The 24,243-nt window shown below is 45.0% G+C and overlaps 2 protein-coding genes across 7 annotated transcripts in view; one reads left to right on the top strand and one right to left on the bottom strand.

Annotated features, from left to right (window-relative positions):
• Lig1 (DNA ligase 1) overlaps window positions 1-211 on the bottom strand; it is a 34,682-nt gene extending 34,471 nt beyond the window's left edge. For all 3 annotated transcript variants that reach the window (XM_029480005.2, XM_029480004.2, XM_021166819.3), the window contains exon 1: window positions 98-211. The gene's annotated coding sequence lies outside the window, so the exon portion shown is untranslated. The remainder of the gene's footprint in view (window positions 1-97) is intronic.
• Zswim9 (zinc finger SWIM-type containing 9) lies at window positions 103-20,064 on the top strand. Of its 4 annotated transcripts, none has more exons than XM_085842212.1 (4): window positions 103-414; window positions 1,618-1,900; window positions 9,429-9,741; window positions 17,377-20,064. In XM_085842212.1, exons 1-4 carry the CDS (start codon window positions 315-317, stop codon window positions 19,348-19,350), a joined length of 2,670 nt encoding a protein of 889 aa, XP_085698338.1. In that variant the 5' UTR covers window positions 103-314; the 3' UTR covers window positions 19,351-20,064. The 4 variants fall into 4 exon arrangements, with proteins under 4 accessions (XP_085698338.1, XP_021024328.1, XP_085698337.1 ...); XM_021168669.3 differs by having other exon boundaries at window positions 317-401; XM_085842211.1 differs by lacking the exon at window positions 103-414 and adding an exon at window positions 563-578.
• The last annotated feature ends 4,179 nt before the right edge of the window (window positions 20,065-24,243 follow it).

A 24,243-nucleotide genomic window follows, 5' to 3' on the forward strand; every position in this document is an offset into this window, starting at 1 on the left:
TCCCGTTCCGCTGGCCGCACCCGGAAGCTCACTGGCGACAAGCGCTCGGCACTCTCGCCGACCCCAGCCCCAACCCCGTGCCCACGTCCCCACTTGCCTCTCCAAATCACTTTGCTGGACGCCGCCACACTCGCTCGCTCAGAGGCGCAAACCCGAAACCCCCAGATTCGCGCCACACAGATTTCGCGCGCACTTTGGCGGGAGGGGGCGGAGCCGGAGACGAGCGAGGGCGGGGCCTAAGAGTAGCGCGTGCCGCAACTATCGCCCGGAGGCTGCTGGGAGTTGTAGTCTCTAGAGCGTGAGGCAGCCTAGAAATGGGACAGAGGAGGGAGAGGAGGGGCGCTGTCCCGCACAGCATGCTGGGAAGCGGCCCCAAGCCTGTCCTCCCTGTGGATGAGCCGGTGAGCCTGCGAGGTCGTAAGGGTGACAGTCGGGGAGAAGAGAAGGGTTGGAGGAAAGCCACCTTGCCAGGCACTAGGGGAAGAAAGGCGGGATACCGCGCGGGGCATCCCGGGAGCAAGGGCCGGGCTGGGCTTGGGCGCGAGGCATTGTGGGAGGTGGACGCCGCTTTGGGTTGGGTAGGTGAGTTGAGGGGGAGGGGGCTGGAAGGGTGCACAGCTTTAGGAGTGGAGAAGCACCGCTATGTGGGATGGTCAGGCCTGGAGGAGCAGCGGAGAGACGGGTTGAGAGAGTCTCGAGAGGTGGGAACTGGACAAAAGGGGCTGTGCAAGGGACAAGAGGCTCAGCGGGACGTGGGGGGCCGGGGGAGCATTAGTAGTGAAGAAGCCCATCTGAGGACAAGGCGCCGTGTCCAAAACGAAGATACACATTGAGAATAGTAGCTATTTCTGGGAAGAGGGGACTGCAACTTGGCCCAGGAGGAGAATAAGTCTTAGGAGTATGGACCAAAGATGACTATTGGTGACACTTCTGAGTTGAATTTGCCACAAGTGGGCCACACCCCTGTAGGCGAATGATCCCTGACTGGACATGGGCAGCACATCTGGAGATAAGAGCATCTTTGGGAAGCATAAACCACAGATCAAAGTAGCAATTCAAGGCAGTCATATCTGAGGGGCAATAGCTGCACATTTGATACACCTAGGGAGAAGAAAGGTGTATGAGGATTATGACTGGGATGAGAGATTCATGCCTTAGCTATGAGAGTAGATATGAGTTACACTCAAATGTAGACTTGTGGGAAAAGGGAGCTCCAGGTGAATGGGACTACTAGATATTATCACCAGGCATAGGACTCACATCTGGAAGAAGGAGAAATCTTAGCAAGAAGCTGGGAATACATTTGCAAAGATGCTCACAGCTGAGCTAAAGGCAAAATATGTAGAACTGATTCCATTTGTACCTAGAGGTCACATCTAAGGCAACTGGAACTAGGATTGAAATTGATTAAATGCCAACTGAATCTGGGAAAGCAACAGGTGAACCACAAAAATGGGATGGAGATTCCTATCTGGAAAGCAAACAATAAAACCACTTTGATTTGTCTGAGACGTACCTGAGGCAGCAGTAGCTGATAAGACAGTCTGATAATGAAATTGTGGTAACCCAGGTGGAGATGGGTCTGATGTCCAGCTCTTCTCCCCACTTCTACTCAAGGTCCCAGGATGGAGCTGACAGAGCCCTTACCAAGCACAGCTGTGCAGAAGGAGGAACAGGAATTGTTGGATCGAACTTTCTTCTCTTGGGCTGAGTTCAGCCGCTTCTTCGACAAGTGGTGCCAGCAACGACTGGTAGTCTTCTCGGTGAAGAGCTCCACACGTGTGGCACGAAGCCCCTGGGCCAACACGCCCCCCCTCTACAGGCTTATCCACGTGCTCAAGTACAGCTACGTGCTGCTGGTGTGCAAGGATGTGCGCATGCCCAACAAGTCCACAGCGTGGTGCGTGAGCCTGAGCTGTGACCCTACAGGGGGAGGGGAGCAAGGGGTGAGCCAAACAGAGCTTCCAACCCACAGGTTTAATACCAGGGAGAGAAGCCTACTGATTCTGCCAAGTACAAAAAAGCCAGGCAGGACAGATTCAAGGAAGGATACTTACTGAGATGGAGACTGAGCCAGGAAATAAATAAGACTCAATACAAAACAACCCAGACTTGATATACAGGGTTTAGTAGAGGTCTTTGTAGAGAGTGAGAGGCATACTGAAACAAGCCAAAAGACAGGGGAGAATTGATTGTCCCCCAAATACCAGAGCCAGCTAGCGAAGTTGGTGGGCCAGGTTTTGCACGTCTACAAAAAGCAGCCTGGAAGACTGAACTGTGAAGAAAGCCATAAGAAAGGAAGATATCTCCAGTCAGTGTAGAACCAGATCCTGTTCTGGGAGCTGGGGATATTTTAGACTAAAATCTACCCATCTGGAACTTTCTGACTGACCAGAAGATTCGTGTTAAGAGTGAGTTTATAGGTAGTTCCTGGCAAATAGGTAGTACCACCAAAGGGTTGGTAGATAGTCAAAGGGAGCCAGTTGGGACTAAGGAAGTCTTCCTTGAATATAGGACATGACAAAACCATGCTTCTATATAGCAAATGGTCAGCTGCTGGAATTCCTTTTAGAGTTCCAGTTTCTGCCTTATTCTACTATTTACTGCATCATGCTCAGAGCTCCGCTGTTCTGTCCTGCCTCTCTGGTGGTCCCTGTGTATGTCTGAGAGAGAGAGAGTTTGAGAACTTTAGTTTGAAGCCATGGATAAGAACAGAGTACTTAAGAATACAGGCTATGCCTTTGAGCTGCCAGATTCTAGCCCTACCGCTTACTGGAGTAGGATACCATTGGGCAATGGGTTACACACCTCAAACCTCAGCTTTCACATCCCTGAAATGGGACTGTCACATGTATACTTGCTACTGAGGACCACTGTGAGGATATATGAGCATGCATAAGAAAGCATTTTACCCATGTCTGGCATCCAGGGCAGCCAATTAAGTGATAGTTGTTACCAAAGTAGGGGCACAGACTCAGGACTGGTGTCAACCTATAATTATGGTCATGGAGAAGATAACATCACCTTCCTGGGCCTCAGTTTGCACATCTGGGAAGCAAACACAGAAGTATCTGTGTCATAGGTTTTGAATAAATGAATTAGAACCTATTAATTATTTGGAAGGGCATCCAACATGGAGTAAGCACTCCATAGCTGTTCTTACCCCAAGTATATTGACATTTGTTGTGGGGGTATGCTCTGGTTCTTTCTTGTTCTTTGTTGTAGGAGTGGAGCTTCAGAGGTCTAGCACCAGAGCAACAACCTCAAGCATGTGTCCTCACTCAACTGTCTAGTGAGTGAACACTTGTAAAAGAGACAGGCCTAATCCAGAATCTGCCTTTGCTACCAGGACACAATTCAACATTTAACAACCATTTATTGAGTACTTCTTGTGTGCATGCTGGGTGTTTTGAGACCACAGTTGATTATCCCAGCTCTTGAACCACTGAGAATCTAATCTAAGAGACAATGACTAAAAGAATGGAAAGAAGGGAGGAGAAAGCACAACATAGACAGAGGAAAAAAGAAATTTCAAATAGCCACATACAGTAGTGAGAATCAAGTTGAGGGTGAAGATGGGAGGTGGAGAAAAGGAAAGTGGTCCACTCTACTTAAAATCTTTTTTTTTTTTTTTTGACATGTATTTATTTTGTGGGGAAAGAGGAGCATGTCACAGTCTAGGTGTGGAGGTCAGAGAACAACTCGAAGGAGTACATTCTGTCCTTTCTCCATGTGGGTACCAGAGATCCAACTCAGCCCCTTATCAGCAAGCACCTTTACCCACTGAGCTATCTTGTTCTTGAAATCTTAGGGGAAGTTCTAGAAGAGATAACAGTAAACAGGTCCTTGGAAAGTTTTATATATATATATATATATATTTATGCATGGACAGTTAAAACACACACACACACATGGTGTTTACTATCTGTAGTTGCTGTCCCAGATGTTCTACAAATGCCAGGAAGAACAATTGAGCAGGGATTCTGTTGAATGAGAACAATGCCCTAAATTTGAGCCTGGTGACCCAGAAGACAGAAAGATTGGTTCCTTGGTGGAAAGCTCTGTGGTAGGGCGTTGGTGGCTAGTTTGGGGACAGTGACTTGAACTCATTATTTCTAAGCTCTTGCACCTCCCCTACCCAGTTGCACAAAGCAGAGCCTCTCAGATGTCACAATCCAGGGTCAGGCCATGGCTTAAAGTCTACAGCAGGGAATGTCAAAACCGGGATCTGGCAAGGCTGAGGACTGGGGCTTTATCCTTGGAATACTGAAGAGTTCCAAAAGGCTGTAAGCAGAGTCAAGAAAATCTCACCCATGCTGGCATGGTCTAGAGGACAGGGTTGAGAGGCAAGGAGGAGGCTGAGTATCTGGGGAGTATTTGAAGTAACCAACTTTCCAGAGACTCAGTAGCCTCAAGTTGCTCTCTATATACCTCTAAATTTCCAACACTAGTGGCATTTCTCCTATCATTTTTCTCTGTAGAATAGTATTCCTTAACCCTTCCTAACATACTCCAGCCTTCAAAAACACAAAGTCTTTAAAATCTGCAAGATGAAAGAAAATTATGCCAAGCCAGTAAGATGGCTCAGTGAGTAAAGGTGCTTGTCACCAAGCCTGACCACCTCAATTTGATCCCAGGGATCCAGATAGTAGAAGGAAGCAAATGATTCACACAAATTATCTTGTAAGCTCTATACTCACTCTAACACAATCTTTGTATTTGTTTTTATTTAACAATAATCATGAGGGGAACACCAAACACATGAAAACCACATCCCTTTAGAAGAATGTTTTGGGAATATTGAATTCTATTTGTTAAATGTTTTCTCACCCCTCTAACCACTGTTACATCATTTAATCTGTTCATCAAGCCTGGAAGAATAGCAGTATTTCAGCCCCAGTTCCCAGGTGAGAAAATCAAGGCACGGGGTAGTTAAATGACCCACATACACTGTTCCCAGCTCCTTCAGGAAAGCCAAGACTTGGACCCCACAGTCGTGATTACAAACGTCATGCTTTTGATCTTTAACCTACCCTACCCCGCTCATCTGAATTTCAGTCATGAAATAGCAATTAAGTGTTCCAGTGCCTAACAGTTCTGGGAATCAGCCCATTGGTCCAGTCAAGAAGGATGTTCAAAACATTTCATTTGAGCAGTGAATATGTCTTGAAATGGAATGGAGGAGAACATAGGATGCACACAGACATCCTTCACACTCACCTTAGTATGTGTTGAAATCTACCCTAGCCTGGAATTTATCAGAAAGGACTGACTTCATTAAGGAGATGATGCTGGTGATATGGTCTGAAGGAAGAGTAAGTCAAGTGAATATAAAAGGCAAACTATATCTCATGACGGATGAAAGAATGCTGGTGGCTGTAAGATAGAAAAAACATGGATGATCCTAAGATTTCAAAAACATGACAGGCAGGGCAAGGTGATGGGTGATTTTGATGAAATGAGAAGAGATGCTGAATGTGTTACCAGTTGTTTAGGTGGGATCCAACAATTCACTCAGTATACACTTGTCTTTGGTATCTGTGCATTGATTCCAGAACACCAGAGTCCACAGGTGCTCAAAGTGTGTAGCATTTGCATATAGTCCATGCATATCTTCCTATGAAATTTAAGTACCTCCACGTGCTTGTAATATCTACTGCTTGCAAGTGCTTAACCCTGTTGTACTGCTGAGGAACATGACAAAGAAAGTGTATATATAATGTAGTCAGTATAGATGGTTTGGTTTTTCGTTTGTTTCTTTGTTTTTGTTTTTGCTAAATAACTTTGATTCTCAATGGGTTTACAGATAAAACCAGTAGGTGTGAAGAACTACTATATATTATTGTTGAGCTTCTTTGAGGGCCAGGTGCTGCTATAGGTAATGGGTAAAATGAGTAATTCCTGTCCATGTGGAGTTTGCATTTAGGAGTGCTGGCATTACCCGCCCCTATGTGCAGGGAAGCAACTGCTAAAAATGGCACCTTGAGGCATCCATATTTTGTCATGTGAGATGCCAGGACCCCACAGAGGACGTGTGCTTTCTGGCAAGATGGATGGCTTCACAGATACGATGGCATCCCCTGAATTATAAGATCTGACTTAGGAGCAGAAACCGTCCAGTCTCAAAGTGACCAGACCATATTCCAACAAGTGTCTATAAACTCTCCTTAGAAAATAGAGTGCATGGAATCTCAGGAATGTACCACTTTTGGTGGATCAAATATGGCTGCATGTTGTCTTGACCTGATACCACTGTGGGCCTATATGTTTTTTACTTATTTCAATTTATGTACGTAAGAATTTTCTGATCCCAGCACTGAGTCAGGGAGATTGTAAGCTTAAGGCCAACCTGGGTTGCATTGCATAATTCTGTCTCAACCACCAAAATAGATTACTTTTCTACCTTTATATTTTACTATTTTTAAATAAGGGGGAAAGTCACAAATTATTTAGATTTTTTTCTTTTTAATCTGTGGGGTTCTTGAGTGTGCATATAGGAGAAAAGAGATATGTCATAGAAACTTTTCATCATGCTATTTATCCTGAGAACAATCACCTGTCTCAGGAGTGATTTGGAGACAATAGAAGATCATTTGTGGTAGAATCCACTATTGACATTTTCTAGACCACTAAAGAATGATCCATGACTTCCTAACAACATAGTAGGCTCTGTAGATTACAAACAAGGGCCATCAAGCTATGAAGCTTTTGGACTCCATCCAACCTGAAATTTATTTTTATAAAGTGAAAACTATGTTTTTTATTGAAACATAGCCACACCATTCATTTGCATATACTTGTGTGTATTTGCATATATCTGTTTGCAGTATATCTACTTTCTCACACTTAACAGAAAATGTTTGCCAACCTCTATTCTATGGGTTAAACCTCCTGCCAGCGGGGAAGAAATGCTCTTATCACCACTCCATAGAGAAATACCACTAAACCATATTTCAAGATGTCAATTTAAGTAGTATTTTTTGAAAATACTATGTGTGTTTTCTAAGATACTGGGATCAAACCCAAGTACTGATTTGTATTTCCTTTTCTCATTGATTGTTTACAATAATGATTATAACTCCTGAAATTGATTTCATGCACCAGGCTGTGCTCTGCACTTTGAGAACCACTGTTCCAAACTCACTCATACAGAGTCTTATCTAACAGAGTGAGCTGAGTAAACAACAGGGAAATCATTTAACAGATAGAAATCATTTAACAGATGTAAGGGTCATGGAATGCAGCAATAACAAGTGAAAAGGCCTGGGAAAAATCTATAGTCTTCAAAAGAAGCATAGGTGTGCCATTGTCATTGTCTCCTGTTTTGTAACCACCTACTGCAAAGATGGTGGCTTAAGTCTTTTGGTTTTTTTGTTTGGTTGGTTGGTTTTTTGTTTTATTTTTTTGAGACAGGGTTTCATGTAGACTAGAATAACTTTGAGGATAACTTTGAATTTCTGATCCTCCTGGAGGTGCAGGAACAAGTATACTCTACCCTTTTAGCTTCTAGCACCTACACAAGCCACACAAGTGTCTTGCTTCCTTCTCTGAATCTTTTCTCTCGCATATAAAGATCCTGGTAATGATACCAACCCCTTTGCCACCACTATAATCCAGAAGTGTCCCATCTCAATATACTTAGTTTAGTCACATCTGAAAAGTTCCGTGAACAACTTTAGGTTTCACATATAGTTATGACTAGGATATGGACAGTTGTGCGGGCATATCAATTTTCCCACTGTACTACTACTACAAAACAAAGGAATTTTTTTCTAGAGTGTAACACACATATAGGGGAATATATGCACTATGCATATTAAGCATGATACCATTGCCCAAAATAAAATACATGTGTAAAAACACTAGAATGCCTGTGAGTCAGAGGCCAGCCTGGTCTATGGAGAGAGTTCCAGGACAACCAAGGCTACCCAGAGAAACCCTGTCTCAAAATGCAAATAAACAAAACTAGTGTTCAACTCCACATCTTCCCATCTAGGGTAAACCACTCAAAGGCCACTACTATCTAGTCTAGTAAAGGTGAACTTTCTCTTCCACTGAATTTAATGTAGATGGGAATCCCACAATGGATTGCTCTTCTGTTTCTAGCTTTGATGAGGTATATCCACATTGAAGATGGTAGTGGTTAGTTGGTTCTTAGTGTTATTTGGTGTTACGTTTCTTTAGAGCGTACCAAAGCCTCTTTTCTCAACCTGTGGCTTGGTTTCAGGTTCTGGCAGGTTTACATAGTCCTGTTGTGTGCATGCCAGTCAGTGTCTTTTAATGCCCATATGCAGGCAGTCACATTTGATGAGGGTCAAATAGTATAGGGCTCCAAAGTGCCTTTGACACATCCATGACAGGTGATGTATATCTTGATGAACACTATTCTCATTATCCTTGAAGGGTTTTTCTTTTTTTTTTTTTTTTCCTTTTATTTTTAAGAAGGGGGCTAGCTGTACTGCCCAGTCTACTCTGGAACTCCGGGACTCAAGTGACCTTCCTACCTCTAGCCAGAGTAGTACCTGGATATACAAAGTTTGGAAGCAGAAATATACTATCCATTGCTTGTGGCTTTGAAAACATAGGAAGGCAAAATACATAATTACAGGTTGTGGTTGTCTCTGAGGACAGAGGGAAGGGAGAAATCATTAAGGCCTCATCTGTGGAGATGGTATTGTGAAACCAAAAGCAGATACAAGACAATCTGAAGTGTTTATATAATTTTGTTACATTTATTTACTTATTGTATGTATGGCTGTATATGTGTGTGTAGCAGTCGGAGAACAATTTTTTTTTTTTCGAGACAGGGTTTCTCTGTGTAGCTCTGGCTGTCATGGAACTCACTCTGTAGACCAGGCTGGCCTCGAACTCAGAAATTCGCCTGCTTCTGCCTCCCGAGTTTCCGGCCCAGTCAGAGAACAATTTACAGGAGTCGTGTCCTTCCTTCCAAAATGTGGGTTTCAAGGATCCAACTCAGGTCTTCAGGCTTGGTGGAAAGTGTCTCTACCCACTGAGTTGTCTTGCCAGCCCCTGAATTATTTTGCTGCAAAAAATTTCTGGTAATGATATAACAAAGGTGTGTGGTCATTTGGGGACAGAGTTAGGTGTGTGGGTGAAGACTATACCAGTGTGTAGTGTTTGCTATGTTGTAGATGTTGTTTCAGTCTTGAGGGTTTTAAGCATACCAATTATTTTTCATCTTCACAAGGATCCTATGAGACAAGTTTGTTATTAATTCCCTTTTACCATACAGAGATGAAATGCAGAAACGTGTATAAATTCACCCAGCTGGTATATTCTTAAGCCTCTCCATTCCTCTATCCTTGAAACTTAATGAGAGGAGAGGGAAGGGGGAGGGAGAAAGAGAAAACAGAGAACCTAGATTGAACAAAAGGTTGTGACAGAGGCGCTGGTGGTTCCCCCTGCAGGCCTCCCCAGCCCAGCTGCCCTGCCTTCATCACTGTCAAGCTGAGCCCTTTGCGAGATCGACTCGTGGTGACTGAGTGCCAGCTGACCCACTCACACCCAGCCTGCCCACGGGAATTCGCCTACCACTTCCGCCCAGGCCACTTGCTGGCCAATTCCTGCCTGCCAGTCCGCATCACCAACCAGATCTCCAAACAGTTTGTGGCCCCTGCTGATGTGCGCCGCCTGCTGACCCATTGCAAGGGCCCAGACCACGGGGTCCTAGATGCCCTGCAAGTGCTTGAGGGGCTCTTCCGCACAGATCCGGAGGCCAAGGTAGGGTCTCACAGGTAGCATTGGGCGGGGAGAATCACATTGACCAACATCATGGGTGGTTCATTCTTTCACCACACATCATTCATTTATTCAGTAAGCACCTACTAGGGTGCTGAAGGTGCAGCCACAGAACATCCTTTAGTATGGACTGTTGAACAGCAGCTTTCTATCCTCTGCAGACTTATTGTATGGGAACTCCAGACATGCGTGGATCATTAGCATTGAAATGTAACCGGTACAATAAGAGTCTGACTTCATTTTAATGGACTGAAAATGAAATAAGCACAAATGGCTCTTGGCTCCCTTGCAGAAGTTCTAGTGGCAGAAACAAACAAACAAAAAAAGCCCGGATAGGATGTCAATTAAGTACTAGGAGGAAGAGAATCCAAGTGAGGGAAGATGAAATTAATTTTTTTTTCAACTTGGACTATACAAATGGAAAGTACATAAACAAGTCCATTGTTTAATCAATGTTCCCAAAGTATGCCCCTGAACTCAGCACACAGGAAATTGTTATATAATGTGATAGAGTTCAAAGTATTGTAAAGCAGAAGCTAGGGACATGCAGAAATTGTAATGTACTATTAACTATCTGTTATTTATTTTTGCAGTCCTGGGACTAGAACTCAAGGCCTACTATATGCTGGGCAAGCACTCTGCCACTGAGTCATGCTCCTAATCCCTCATTGGAGGATTCTAGTCAGGTGTTCTCCCACTGAGCCATGTTCCCAACCTCTTAATGGAGGATTCTAGTTCTGCTATCCAGCATAGTAGCCATTGGCCTCATGTACTCTTGATCATTTGAAATGTCTCAACATGGTTGAGGAGCTGGGTTTGTGGTTGGTTGGCTGGTTGATTGGTTTGGGGTTTTTGTTTGTTTTTATTATTGTTTCTTTGGTTGTAGGGATGGAGTACATATAGGCACCTGAGGTTGACCTTGATTACTTTGCAGTGTGGTTTTTAAATATACTTATTTGTTTGTGGGGGGTGGGTGTGCAGGTGAACCCAGGGCACAATTTGCATGCAGAGGTCAGAAGACAATTTTCAGGAATCAGTTCTTTCCCTCTGCCATATAGGTTCTAAAGATTGAACCCTGGTCCTCTGGCTTGGTTGTAAGCACTTTTAACTGCTGAGGCATCTCACTGCCCCACCCTAACCCCTCTAATTTTTGAGACAAAGACTCACTGAACCTGAAGTTCATTAATTTGACTAGTCTGGCTACCTAGCCAATTACCTTCAGGGATCTACCTGTCTCTGCCCCCACCTCCCACTAGCTTTTTATGTGGAATCTAGGCATCTAAGCTTAGGTCCCTATACTGGAGTGGCAGGTACTTTACCAACTGTGCCATTCCCCCAGCCCAAAACTGGAGTTTTTAAGTAATTGAATTTAAACAGACCTCTTCATTAGTATGACTTTTGCATCAGGTAGCATAGAGCTGTACATGTGCAGGTAAGTTTGCATTTCTGTATTTAAAATATATTTTTTTTACATATCTAGTACACAATGCTATAAGTTCACGAGATTTCCATTCAAGTGTACTATGTACTTGGTGGACATTAGTCCCCAACCTCACATCATCCTCTTCCCTCCTTCCCCTGCTATACTCCACATCCTCTTTCCTAATAACCCTCCTTGATTTTCATTATGTATATGTTTTGGCTGTACATATGAGAGAAAAATACAGTATTTTTCTATTTCAGTCTGACTTGCTTAATATGATCTCCAGGCCCATCCATGTCCCTGTAAATGACAAATGACCTAATATTATTGTTCTTTGAGGTTGATTAAAACTCCATTAACTATAACCTGCCCCAGCTTGCACACACATGCATGACTTCATACATGCTCAAGTGCACACACACTTACACACACACCACTCAACAATGTCTATGTTGCATCTTCATTTTGGTTGGTTGATTGGTTCATTGGTTGGTTGAGGTAAGGGCCCAGGGAAGCCCAGGCTGACCTGGAACTGGCTGTGTGAACTCCTAGTCATTTAGTTTCTGCCTCCTGAATGCTGGGAGTAGTGTGCTACCATGACTACCACACACATAGTTTGTCTTACCTTGCATGCTGAAGAATGCCGAATGTCAACATCTTTCCTTCTTCCTCTGGGACTTGGTCAGGTCCCCTGAGAAAAGTCTTCTCACTTGCTGATTGGGGGTGAAGGCCAGGCTGCCACAGTCTAGCTGCTATATGGGGAAGAGACTGGATCTGGCAGTCAGCATGATGCATGTCGACCCTGCATGGAACTTGGAATCTCCCTCCTTCATTCTCAGGTGGGCCCGCTGTCCACAAGACCAGCAACTTTTTCCATTTACCCTGTTTACAGGGTAATGTACCCTGTTTACAGAACAAACCTCCAGCCACTTGGAAGAGTGACAGCCTAGAGGGAGAGGAGAATCACAGGGTTTCCTACAGCCCTAACCTAGTCTTATGAGCAAACCCTGTATTGCCTGATCCTAATGGGTTTCTGTATTCGTTACCAGTACTTTCCATCTGCCCACTTAGGTTTCACAGTTTTTGTGGGTAGGATAACCATCAGTTTCCTCACCTGCTTTCCAGTTTACAAGGTAAGTGTTGCACCTGTCATCCTTTCTCTCTTCCCCATCTTTAGAGGTTGAAAAGAAAGAGGGGTGCTCAGTCCATCACTTTGCGTAGTCTCACCCAGGCTCTTTCACTTCTACGTTCTTTTGAAAGACGTCTATGTTATAAAGCACATCAGTAATCTGAAAAGGAATTCTTTACTGTCATCCCCAAACTAGATAGATAGCATTTATATATTCCTTTCACTTTGCAGCTGTTTTTCAAGGAAGGGTATGTTAGCTTTACATCAGTATACTGAAATGCCCAAGGCCATAAACTTTACAAAGTAAATAAGTTCATTTATTTCATAGTTGTAAAGGTTCCACTCAAGAATCAGCAGCCTCATTGATTTGGGCCTCTGGCATGGTGGTACATTATGTGGGGAGCACATGGCAGAGCAAGCTGCTCAAGGCCCTGGCAAGGCAGGAAGCAGAAAAGCTTCAAGGACTGGTGTTGAGTCTCAGTCTTTCAGATGCATACCCTAATGAACTAAAGACCTCCCATAAGGTTCCAAGGAGCCCCACATGTTCATGAGCCTGTAACACTATACACCACTGTAGGATACCGCGGGAACCGAAAAGCATAGCAGAGATTGGTTTTGGACAGCTCAGAACCTGGCCCTTTTTTTTAATATGTCATTGACCAAAACAAGTAATGATACTATGCACTTGCAAAGCACATGAAGTACAAAGTACTAAGTGCCCAGGATGGAGAAACCCACAGTCGCTTGTCATGTTTTGAGTGTGAAATGTTCCTTATAGGCTCATGTGCTTGAACCTGTGGTCTCTAGTTTGTGACACAATTTTGGACGGTTGTAGAGCCTTCACAAGATGAAGCATTGCTAGAGGAAGTAGATCACTGAGGTGGTGTTTAGAGTCTTTATAGCTTGGCCCAATTCCTGTCAGAGCTCTGCTTCCTAGCTGCAGTCACAGGTTACCAGCCACTTCACACTCCTCCATATCTCCTACCCCTGCCATGAAGGACTGGTGACTCGAACTGTAAGCCAAAATAAACTCTCCTCACTTCAGTTGTTTCTTAGCAAGTATTTGGTCACAGTGAATAGTAAAATAACCAGTACATTTGACAGAGGACAAAATTGGGTCATGTCATCAAGACCTTTCTTAAGTTCTGCCAGTGTTTATACCACTTCAGCCATCCTGGAGTGGGGTGGGTATAGTCAAAGCTGGCAACTTGATTACTATTGGTATGTTCTCAAAGCTTCCTATGCATTGTGGCTGTGCTGTTTATTGGCTATAGGACAGTGAACACATTATAAACAGGTAACTTAGGTTCTTGGAGCCTCAATTTGTTCATCCGTAAATGGGGTGATAATAACAGACAATACTTTTTAGGGTTATCAGGTGTGGATTAAGTATGTGTGCCAGGGAACTGTGAAGTTTTCCTCAGATGAACAAATTTCTATTCACCCCAGATGGAGCAACAACAACATAGCCAACACGCAGTTCCACCTAAGTCTAGCTCAGGAAACTGATGGTTTTATTTAGGGTTACAGAAGCATGGGCAGTTTACAAGCAAATACACTGCTGAGGAAAATGTCTTTTTCCTAGCAACCAGTAACAGCCTACACATCCTTGGGGAGGGTCTGGTCCTCATGAGCCACTCCTCACCATTATAGTGGAACTTAAATAGCCCCAGTCTTGTATAGGTTTCAGACAGAGAGACAAAGAGGCGGAGAGAACCTCTGCTAAAATCTCAAGAGAGCATCTATCATGTCATGCATAGATGACAGAGTGGCACAACAGCGAGACAGGGACAGAAAGAGAAAGAATCCAGAAAGTAATCCCGTATATTTTAATTATTTGGCTATTGTTGTCACTCCCTCATTTTTCCTCCTTCAGGACAAAGTGGAGAGTACTATCACTCTGATATGGAAAGGAAAGGGCATAGTTGCCTATAGGGAGGTGTGAGTGGTAGTGGAAAGTGCTGTGGTTGGTCTCTACCCACTACCTGCACATACCTGAAACAATGTTCCTTAAACGTTTCCATCTCTGCAGATGCACCACTGTGCACAAAGCCTAAGAATCTGGCCTTATGCCCAAGCTACATGGACTCAGAGCCTTACTCTGCCAGTTCTCTCTGGATGACCTCAAATGAGCAAGCAACTGGCTTCTCTGTGTTTGTTTCCCCCTGTGTAAAAGGGGGGGGGCTAATTACAGTGCATGCTTTGTGAGGTTATTAAAGGGTTTGGAGGAGTGTCTGATAGAGAAGCACTTCATGCATGACTAATGTTCTCAGGACTTCATTCACCCAGAATCATCAACTTAAGATCTATTTCTCTTTGATTTTCTGCCTGTTCCACATACACACACCACAGTGCACCTTATTTATACTTTTCCATTCCTAGAGCAGTGCTCTTTATATCATGCTTGTTCCAAAACTATTTGGAAGAAGACTAAACTGATTTACATAAGAGCTCCACCTTCATCAAATGTTAGCACACCCATTAAGTGTCACCCACACAACTCTGCCTTCTCCTACCACACCACTGCTGTAAACCTAAACCTTTCTCCTAGACTTCCTAGCCCAAAGGCTTGGGCAAGTCACTCCCTTTTTGCCATTGGAGACCTTTGTGCCACTCTGGGGTTCAGTGATTCACTAGGAATCACAGAACACAGAAGCATGTTATACTCACAGTTAACAGTTTATTACAACAATATGACACACCTTAAATTGAATAAACACCTCCATGTGGCTACCCTACTGGATACAGCAGGTGTGGGCTGAACATCTTTTAAGTAAATTCAAATGACAGTGTAAATGCTGGAGACTAGAGGGATGAATCAGAGGTTAAAAGCACCGGGTGCTCAGCATGGGCTCGCTGCAGTACTTCCTTCCACCATACCATACTGTGCTTACCAAATATATCCTTGGTTCTACAAAACATGGTCCCGAGTTCAATTCCCAGCACCCACATGGTGGCTCACAACCATCTGTAATGGGATCCGGTGCCCTCTTCTGGTGTGCCTGAAGACAGCTACAGTGTACTCACATACATAAAGTAAGTAAATAAAAAATGATAGTAAAGCACTACTGCTCTTCCAGAGGATCCAGTTTCATTTCCAGCATCCACCTGGAGGCTCACAACTGTAATTCCAATTCCAGAGGCTCCACCATCCTCTTCTGCCCTCCAAGGGCCCCAGCCACACACATGATATATAGAATATGCAGTCAAAAAAACACATAAAATAATTTAAAAGTAAGTAATATCTGAAAATGTTGTAGAACTATAACTTGGGTCAATGATAAACTCAGTGTGTGTCTTTTTCTGTTTTCTTAAAACATTGAATCTCAGTACCCTTTGGAGTGCTAAGTGTGTGATTTTAGGGTTAGGTAAGCAGTGCCTTTCTTCTCTTTGGACTCTTCCAAACCTATTATTTAGCAAATATCTATGTCTTTTGGTCACCTGAGTGCGTGTGTGCATGTATTGCATGTACCTGAGCAAAACAATGCATGTTTCCATGCAGAAGGCAGAGCAGAGTACTACCTGTCTTCCTCGCATCACTGTGTTATTGCCTCAGGCTCAGACTGAAGTAAAAAGTGCTGTTTTCAGCTAGGCTGGCTGCCTCTAAACTCTCAGAATCTGCCTGTCTCCCATTGCTGGAGTTACAATCATACAGCTGTGCCCCGGTTTTTATGTGGGTGCTGTGGATTTGAATCAGGTCCTTATGCTCACTCTGCCCACTGAGCCATCTACTCAGTTGTTCATAGATTATTTAGTAGATTTTGTGAAAGCTGGACATTATTCAGTGTTTTGGTTTTGTTTTTAAGTCTTGCAGGATGAGGTTGGATTATGGCAGAATGCTGTAAAGAGGTCTCTGGTTAAGTTGGATTCAAATTCTGTTTCCACCACTGTAAGTTATTTCTTACATGGATCTCTAGCCACTAGCCCAGTACTTAAAGAGATCTGGGGCTGGTGGTGTAGCTCAGTTGGTAGAGTGCTTGCTCAATTGGCTCCCCTGGTTCCATGCCCAGAACCTCATTTAAGCCAAGTGTAGTGGTATGTGCATGTAATCCCACATCTTAGAAGGCAGACAAAAAAAGGACCAGAAGTTCAAGGTTATCCTTAGCTACATAGTTTGAGACCAGTGTAGGTGACAGAAAACCCTGTCTTGGGGAAGAGGGGAGTCTTTGAACAAATAATGAATATGGTCATTATGAACCTGGACTCTTATGAGAGTACATATTTACCACTTCTTAATAATGAGGATGTTGCTTATACCAGGCCATGTACAAGACTCATTAATATATTTCATCTCTCTAGTACCAGGACTTGCTGTTGCCATTTTAAAGATGAAATGGAGATGAGACAAGCAGCCAGAAGCCACTTAGCCAGAAAGAAGTAGGTGCAAGGCCTCAGGTGGGGCAGTCTGGTCTAGAAAGCTTTGTTCTTAACTGCTGTTCCCTCTCTCGGGACTGGGAGGAATGAACAGTCAGTTCCTAGAAGAGGAAACCCGCAGGAATGGAGGTTAAAGAGGAAACTGAGGCAGAAAGGTAAAATCAAGCCATGAGGCGGGTAGGGAGACTTAAATCAAGATCTGCCTCCACAATCTGCTGCTTACTAGTGGCCCTCAAACTAAAGCAGTGGGGATCCCACTGGAGGCTTGTCTAAGAAGATTCACAGTCCCTGCTCTAGCAGGCACAGAGGGCTTCCAGATGGCTGCTTGTTTCTTGCAGTTCCTACAGCCTGTTGAGGTCCAAGGCCCTTGCATAGACTGCTGCTGGGTGCAGGAAGGAATAACAAATACCTGGCTTGCAGCAGCAGCAAATAGGACTCAAAAGTATCACAGCGGCTAACAGTATCACACGTGCAAATGTCCCAGTATTATCAGGTCAGATCAGGATGTCCTGATCACAAACTGTAGAGAGCTACGAGGTTACACGAACTCCTGATTTTGGTTTTCTTATGTGCCTCTTGCCAATCAAAAGAATCTGCAAACCCATGAACGAATGGATTTGCATTACACGCACACGCACACACACACGATGTACTCTGACCTCTTTTCTTGACTTATTGCCCCTGTCTGCAGGTGAAGCTAGTGTTCGTGGAGGATCAAGCAATGGTAGAGACTGTGTTCCTTCTAACATCGCGCACCAGGGCGCTGCTGCGGCGCTTCCCACGTATCCTATTGGTGGACCGGCTACCTGGGTTGCAGGGCACCCTGGACCTGATGGCAGTGCTGTGTGTGGACAGCGCTGGGCGTGCACGCCAGGCTGCCTGTTGCGTGGCGCGTCCCGGCACGCCTAGCCTACTGAGATTCATGCTAGTTTCCCTGCTGCAAAGCGCTCCCGATGTCAAAGGCCGAGTGCGCTGCCTCACAGCTGGACCAGAGGTGGCCGGACAACTGCGTGCAGTTCGCCAGCTGTTGCCGTGTGCACGTGTGCAGATCTGTCGCGCTCAGGGTCTAGAGACGCTCTTCAGTAAGGCACAGGAGTTGGGTGGTGCCAGCCAGGAGGATCCGGACCTGTGGCCACTCCTGTGCCGCCTAGCAGATTCAAAATCCTATACTGCTTACAGCGAGGCGCTGGCTGAGTTGCGTTCCCAGGCTCCAACTGCCTTCATCAGATATTTTGAGCACAACTGGGCGCCCCGCCACGACATGTGGGTACGTTTCCGTGCCTACGAAGCAACCCGTGACCTGGATGCCTGTGCTCTTGTGCGAAGCCATCGCAGGCGACTCTTAAGACGCCTCAGCCCCTCACATAGTGTAGCTCAGTGCCTTCGTGACCTAGTGGCCATGCAATGGGCAGATGCAACTGGAGAGGCAGCCTCAGAGGGTGTTAATGGCGACCGAGTGTTGTTGGAGAGTGAACCCAGGAATAGGGCACAGATGGAGAAAGAGAAGGGGAGGGGCACAGAGACCAGCAACTGTGGAAGGCCTCATCGAGAGTGTGAGAAAGGGAGGAGACTGCACTTGAGAGATGGTCAAGGAGTCTGGTCAGAGAATCAGACGGTGAGGGGTCGTGAAGGGACAGGAGCCCAGCTGGAAAAAGAGCTTTTGAGAGAGCCAGAGGTCAGAGACTGGAGGGGAACCCAGATAGCGAATAGGGTAAGGGTGCTGGGGCCCATAGATCGGAGAGGCAACCTGGTTGAGTCTGAGAATGCCAAGAGTCTTGAAGGAAGGCCCTGGAGAGACGTACAGTTGCAGGAGGAGAGGGCACGGGCACCAAAACCTCAAGACTGGAAAGAGCCTCCGTTTGAAATAGAGAAGGGGATCGACGTTAGAAAGTGGAGGGAGGTCCATGTGGAGAAGCCCTTAGAGTTAGTCCCCAAGAACGGAGATCAGAGGGGACCACAGTGGGGAGCTGAGGGGCAGAAAGGGCCGGAGACTGCAGAGGAGAGAAGTGGGAGGTTTCTAGTCAAAAGGAGACGGGGCCTGGAGGACATTGTTGTTGTTCATTTAGAGGACGCAAGAGCAACAGGCATAGTAAATGGAGATGGCAGGGGACCCCAACCTGTGAGTTTCAAGAATGGAGGACAGCAGGTGGAGTTTGGGGATCCTGGGGGGAGGCTTCTAGGGATGGGGAATGGTGTACCATGCACCACCCCTGTGCAAACTGTGTTGAAAGGCAATCCAGAAAGGACAGTGAACAGGGTTGAGTCCCTGGCTTCAGGGGAGGCAGTACAGGGAGGAAGTGAAGAAGGCCCAGGGGAACCAAAGAGACTTTGCCTCCCCTGTAGAGATGAGGGAGTGGACTGTGAACTACTAGCCAAGTTCCGAGCAGCCTGTGGGCCAGATTTGGCAGATCTAGTGGCAGAGGAGCTAGCCTTCGCTAGGCAACATGGGACCCGAGGTTTCCACTGGACCGGAGCTGGCTTTGCCCTTAAGGATGGCACCTCAGACTTCTTCCTGGATGGGGCCCTGACACACTGCAGCTGTTCAATCTATGCTGCCAGATGCCTGCCCTGCAGACACCTCTTTGCTGCACGTCTCCTCACAGGAGCAGCCTTGTTCCACATGGACCTGCTCAGAGATTGCTGGGGAAGATCTCAGGAACCCTGACCCTGTGTACCCCTGCTTGCTGCCCTCCACATGGAGGGCAAGAACATAGTCTTTGATTCCAAAGATAATAGGGTTTATGCCCTGCCCGGTGGGTCACCCGAGCTCTTCTAATCACCTCCTGAGTCATCTAAAGACCTCCTCTGGCCTTCTTTCTCTACATCCTAGGGAATGCTGGCTATTATCTCTGAGATCCTGGAGCCACACCTGGGGAAGTGCTAATGGCCAGGACATATCGAAAGAACATTGCCCTGGAAAAGAAATAAATGAGGAAAAGAAGAGGTTATGAGAGACAGGGTCAGCCAAGAAAGGGATAGAGCTGGAGCAGGGGGATGCACAGAGGAGGTCATGGAAAGAAGCTAAGGTATGGGGACTGACAAGAGTAGGGATGGAGAGCCCTAGAGACTACAAGGTTGAAAGGGGAAAGCCAGGAAGAATGAGCAAAACTCGAGAAAGGATAGGAGGGAGACAAGAGACAGGGCTGGGGAAGTGAAGCATGGAAGGAGAGAGGGTGAGAAGGGGCGAAGACAGTTTTTAAAAGGAGATGACAAAGCATAGGAAGACAGAAGATGATAGGATGACCTGGGGAGTTGGCCATTTCTCAGGGTGGTGCAGGGGAGATGGCTCTCTGGTGGGACAACCTACATACTGCCTCAGAGGGAAGGGAACTAAGTGAACAGCTGTACTTTGAGATTGAAATAAACAGCATTATTTTGATCTCCAGGCTGAGTTCCTGGCTTCTGGGAGAGTGTGGGGAAAACAGGTTCATAGGAAAAACAAAATGGCCCAGCATCCGTGTCTTCTTTTTGTCTATGAATTTCTTCTAGGGTCAGATGAATTGAGGGTTCACAATTAACCCATTGTTAGGACAGCTGACGTTTCATCCTTCTTCTGAACCACTTCAGAACCATGGCAATTTCCAGACATCTGACCATGCCAAAGTCATCTCAGCAATTAGTTTGAAAATGGGCTTTTGACCAAGTTCTGGCCAATGGAGTCTCATCTCAAGTGGAGGCAAGACTCTTAGGAAAGATTGTCTTATTCCTAAGATGTTCCAAAATGAGATGATTCTAGGCCTGCTCACCACCAACCACCTCAGGCCAGTGTGAGAATAAAGCCTACACTGAGGAGGAGCTGAAAAGTGGGAGTTGAAGAGCATCTAATGTCAAAGAGATGGCTCAGCAGGTTAAAATTTTAAAATGGTTACCTTGCAAACTTTATATGAATTCAGTCCCCAGACCCCATGGTAGAAGGAGACAACAAACTCCCAAAAGTTGTTCTCTCATCTCAATATGTATACATTTGGGGGGGGGAGAGAAAGGCTGAGATTACTTAATAATAAACCATGGGTTGACTTTGGGGTTCTGTGTGCACAACTAGTACAAGGGACCTAAGTAGTAGGCTACAAAATTCAGCTTGAGGTCAAACCAACATGTAGACATGAAAAGGGAAACTTGTTGAGGCACAGAGTTGGATTTGACAGTTCTGGAAGGTATTGGAACTTCTAGAAAGATGATGCTTCTGTTTCTAGTGGATCACAAGGCACACTTAGAAAAGCAATAAAAGAATTTTAAGGTAAAAGACAACTCAGCTTTTTGAAAAAGAAAATGCCTCTGTTCTGATTAGGTTAGGTTTGATTTTGTCTTATCTGGTTTTGTCAGTTTGACACAAACTAGGGTCAAATGAGAAGCAGAATCTCAATTGAGAAAATGCTATCAGATTATGTATAGGCAAGTCCAGAACATTTTCTTGATTGTTCCTTGATCCAGGAGGGCCCAATCCTATGTAGGTGGTGCTACCCCTCAGCAGATGGTCCTGGGTAGTATAAGAAACAAGCTGAACAAGCCATGAAGAGCAGGCCAGGATGCAGTATTCCTCTATGACTTCTGCTTCAGTTCCTGCCTCTAGCTTCCTGCCTTGAGTTCTTATCTTGGCTTCCCTCAATAGACTGTAAGCTGGGATATGTAAGCCAAATAAACCTTTCCTTCCCAAGTTGCTTTGGGTCATGGTGTTTTGTTTAAGTGACCAAAAGTAAACTAAGATAGTCTCCATCCCTGTGGACATGTCTGTGAATCATTTTTCTTAGTTGCTAATTGATGTAGAAGGACCAGCCCACTGTAGGTAGTGCCATCTTTAGACCAGTTGGCCTGGACTATTTAAGAAAAGTAACTAAGCAAGCCAGTAAGTAGCATACCTCCATGGTCTCTACTTCAGCTCCTGCTTCAGGTTCCTGTGCTGGCTGCCCTTGATGAAGAACCGTTACCAGTAAACCAAATTACTCTTTCCTTATTTCCAGGTTGTTTTTGGTCATGGTGTTTATTACAACAAAAAGCAAACTAGGACTGTGCCTCCTGGAGTACACTCCAGGTGCCCAACTCATGAGTAAAATCAGTTCCTTTTGGCCAGTGCAAAACTCATCTCCTACTGAAGACCATCCCTGGGTAGTTTCTCCACAAGCACCTCATCTTGTCCTCCCACTTCATCTGGATGTCTACCACCATAACGCATTTACCACTTTAGCACTGTGGCTAATCTCTTTAAGTACAAAAACAGATTGCAGGGGCTTACATCCATGGCACTACCTATGTAGCATTCATTTGGTTAAACTCTTTATGTTACATTTTTATTGTTTGTTTATTTGTTAATTTCGTGTGGTTGTGTGGGCGCCTATGTTGCAGCATATGACAGAGTAGGGTCTTGCTTCCATGTGTGTCCCTGGGATTCAATCCTGGTTATCAGGGTTGGCAGCAAATACCCTTACCTGGTGAGCCATCTCCCTAGCCCCTTTATTGTTACAGTTTGGGAATAATAATAGTACTTACTTCAAAGGGCTCTGTAGGGATTCTAACTGTACCTGAATTTCTTCTTTACTCAAAGCGCCTTATTCATCCATTACTATACTGTTTTCAGTCAGTGACCCATGTTTGCAGTTATTATCAGTCTACACTCACACACACACTCACACAAGTCTAATTAATTCTCCATTCTGCCCCGCATTGCTGGTGCAAAGTAAGCAGTGAGTTAAAAAGATGAGAAAGAAATGACTATCTAGCCAGGCGCTGCGTTGTTTCTGTGGCAATCATACTGCTTACCCTTAAGATCCTAGCTTCCGAAACCTGTCCCATCCAATTCACCTACTGGTCACCAGCTGTAGAATGTAGAAAACTACAACTTCCATCAGGCTGAGCTTCACTCGGGTTTCTGAGTGCCTGTCCTTTGTGCTAAACTAGAGCACAAGCCCAGTGCTCAAACCAAGCTGCTCAGAATTCCCCTCCCTAGTCTGTCCTTAGCAGGCAGGATTAGGAAATTTTAGGCACTTAGTCAAAGAGAGAGTGGGTATGGTCTTTTACTACCAGTACAATAAGGGAGCCCCGATGGCTCTCAAGTTGAGAGAACTAGTGGGCCCCAGACCCTGGTCTGGTGGGGGGGGGGGGAAGAGGGTCCATGGCAACAAACGCATCTTTTTTTTTTCAATTTTTTTATTAGATATTTTATTAGATATTTTCTTCATTTAAATTTCAAATGCTATCCCGAAAGTCCCCTATACCTTTCCCCCGCCCTGCTCCCCTACCCACCCACTCCCACTTCTTGGCCCTGGCATTCCCCTGTACTGGGGCATATAAAATTTGCAAGACCAAGGGGCCTCTCTTCCCAATGATGGCTGACTAGGCCATCTCAACAGATGCATCTTATTATGATGAGGAATCTCATTGTAATGAGAAAATCCAAAGGTTGCTTTTGGCATAGTGATCCTGGTGCAGAAGGAGGTGAGGTGAGATAAGGAGGATTAGGAATGTCAGTGGGTGGGAGGGGGAGCATCCTCATAGAAGCAGGGTTCTGAAGGGGAAACCAGGAAACGACCAAAGCAAGCTGGGATGAACCATGAAGGAATGCAGTGTGATGGAGGGATTGGCTCCAAACAAAAGGAATTAGGCAAATATTAGAAAAGCTGGGATGTTTGAAAGCAGTGAAACTGTTGTGAAAGTATCTGTAATAAGATTGGAGGGGTTCTGGGGATACTGCTCAGTAGTTAAGAGCACTGGCTGCTCTTGCTGAGGATCAGGTTCGATTCCCAGCATTCACATTATGGTTCACAGCCATCCAGTCCCAGAGCATCCAATGCCCTCTGGTCTCTACGGGCACCAGGCATGCATGTGGTACACATACATACATGCAGGTAAAACACCCATTCACATGAAATAAAGAATATTTTTTTAAATAAAGAGATGTAGGGTGGTCACTGGGAAACCAGGATGTGAGGAGATAGGCGGATGCTTTGGGGAAAGTCCAGTTAGTTGTCTGTTATTGTCATGTATTTTTCTAGTCAGTTATTCTGTGCAGTTATTTGTAGGGTCCCTTATAGCTCAGGCACTGACAGCCATAAAGAATACCACAGCTAACAAGGCAGAATGTGACTAGAGGCAGAATTTCGGGTCTTTGTGTGGTACAGAAATAGGGCACTCTTGTCCCTGTGGATGTGGCTTGGGGGCAACCTGAATGAATAAGGAATGAATGAATGAATGAATGAATGAATGAATAAGGGAAACAGGAGCCCAACGCAGGAAGATGGGCAGGAATATTACTGGGAAAACAGCTTCCATTTGGGGGTTCTTAGTCTCATTAATAAAAGCATTTGAAACTAATAATTTCATTAGTATTTGAGGGGATATAAAACACAACATAGGACAGGCAACCTGTGACCTTTGGAGCTGCTGGGCTGTCGAGTTAGAATAAAAAAGAAAGCCTTTCCTTTTTGGTCAGGGTCTGTCTTAGTTAGGGTTTTACTGCTGTGAACAGACACCATGACCAAGGCAAGTCTTATGAAAAAACAACTTTTAATTGGGGCTGGCTTACAGGTTCAGAGGATCAGTCCATTATCATCAAGATGGCAGCATG

The sequence above is a fragment of the Mus caroli genome, unplaced genomic scaffold (assembly GCF_978045245.1).
Source record: "Mus caroli unplaced genomic scaffold, Mus_caroli_1 scaffold_8, whole genome shotgun sequence".
NCBI classification, from domain to species: Eukaryota; Metazoa; Chordata; class Mammalia; order Rodentia; family Muridae; genus Mus; species Mus caroli.

Bases quoted from the DNA above. Each gene is read 5' to 3' on its own strand.
- Zswim9 (XM_085842212.1), top strand. From the start codon at position 315: ATGGGACAGAGGAGGGAGAGGAGGGGCGCTGTCCCGCACAGCATGCTG. The intron at 1,901-9,428 runs GTGCGTGAGCCT...TTCCCCCTGCAG, and splicing joins CCCAACAAGTCCACAGCGTG to GCCTCCCCAGCCCAGCTGCC. The intron at 9,742-17,376 runs GTAGGGTCTCAC...CCCTGTCTGCAG, and splicing joins GCACAGATCCGGAGGCCAAG to GTGAAGCTAGTGTTCGTGGA.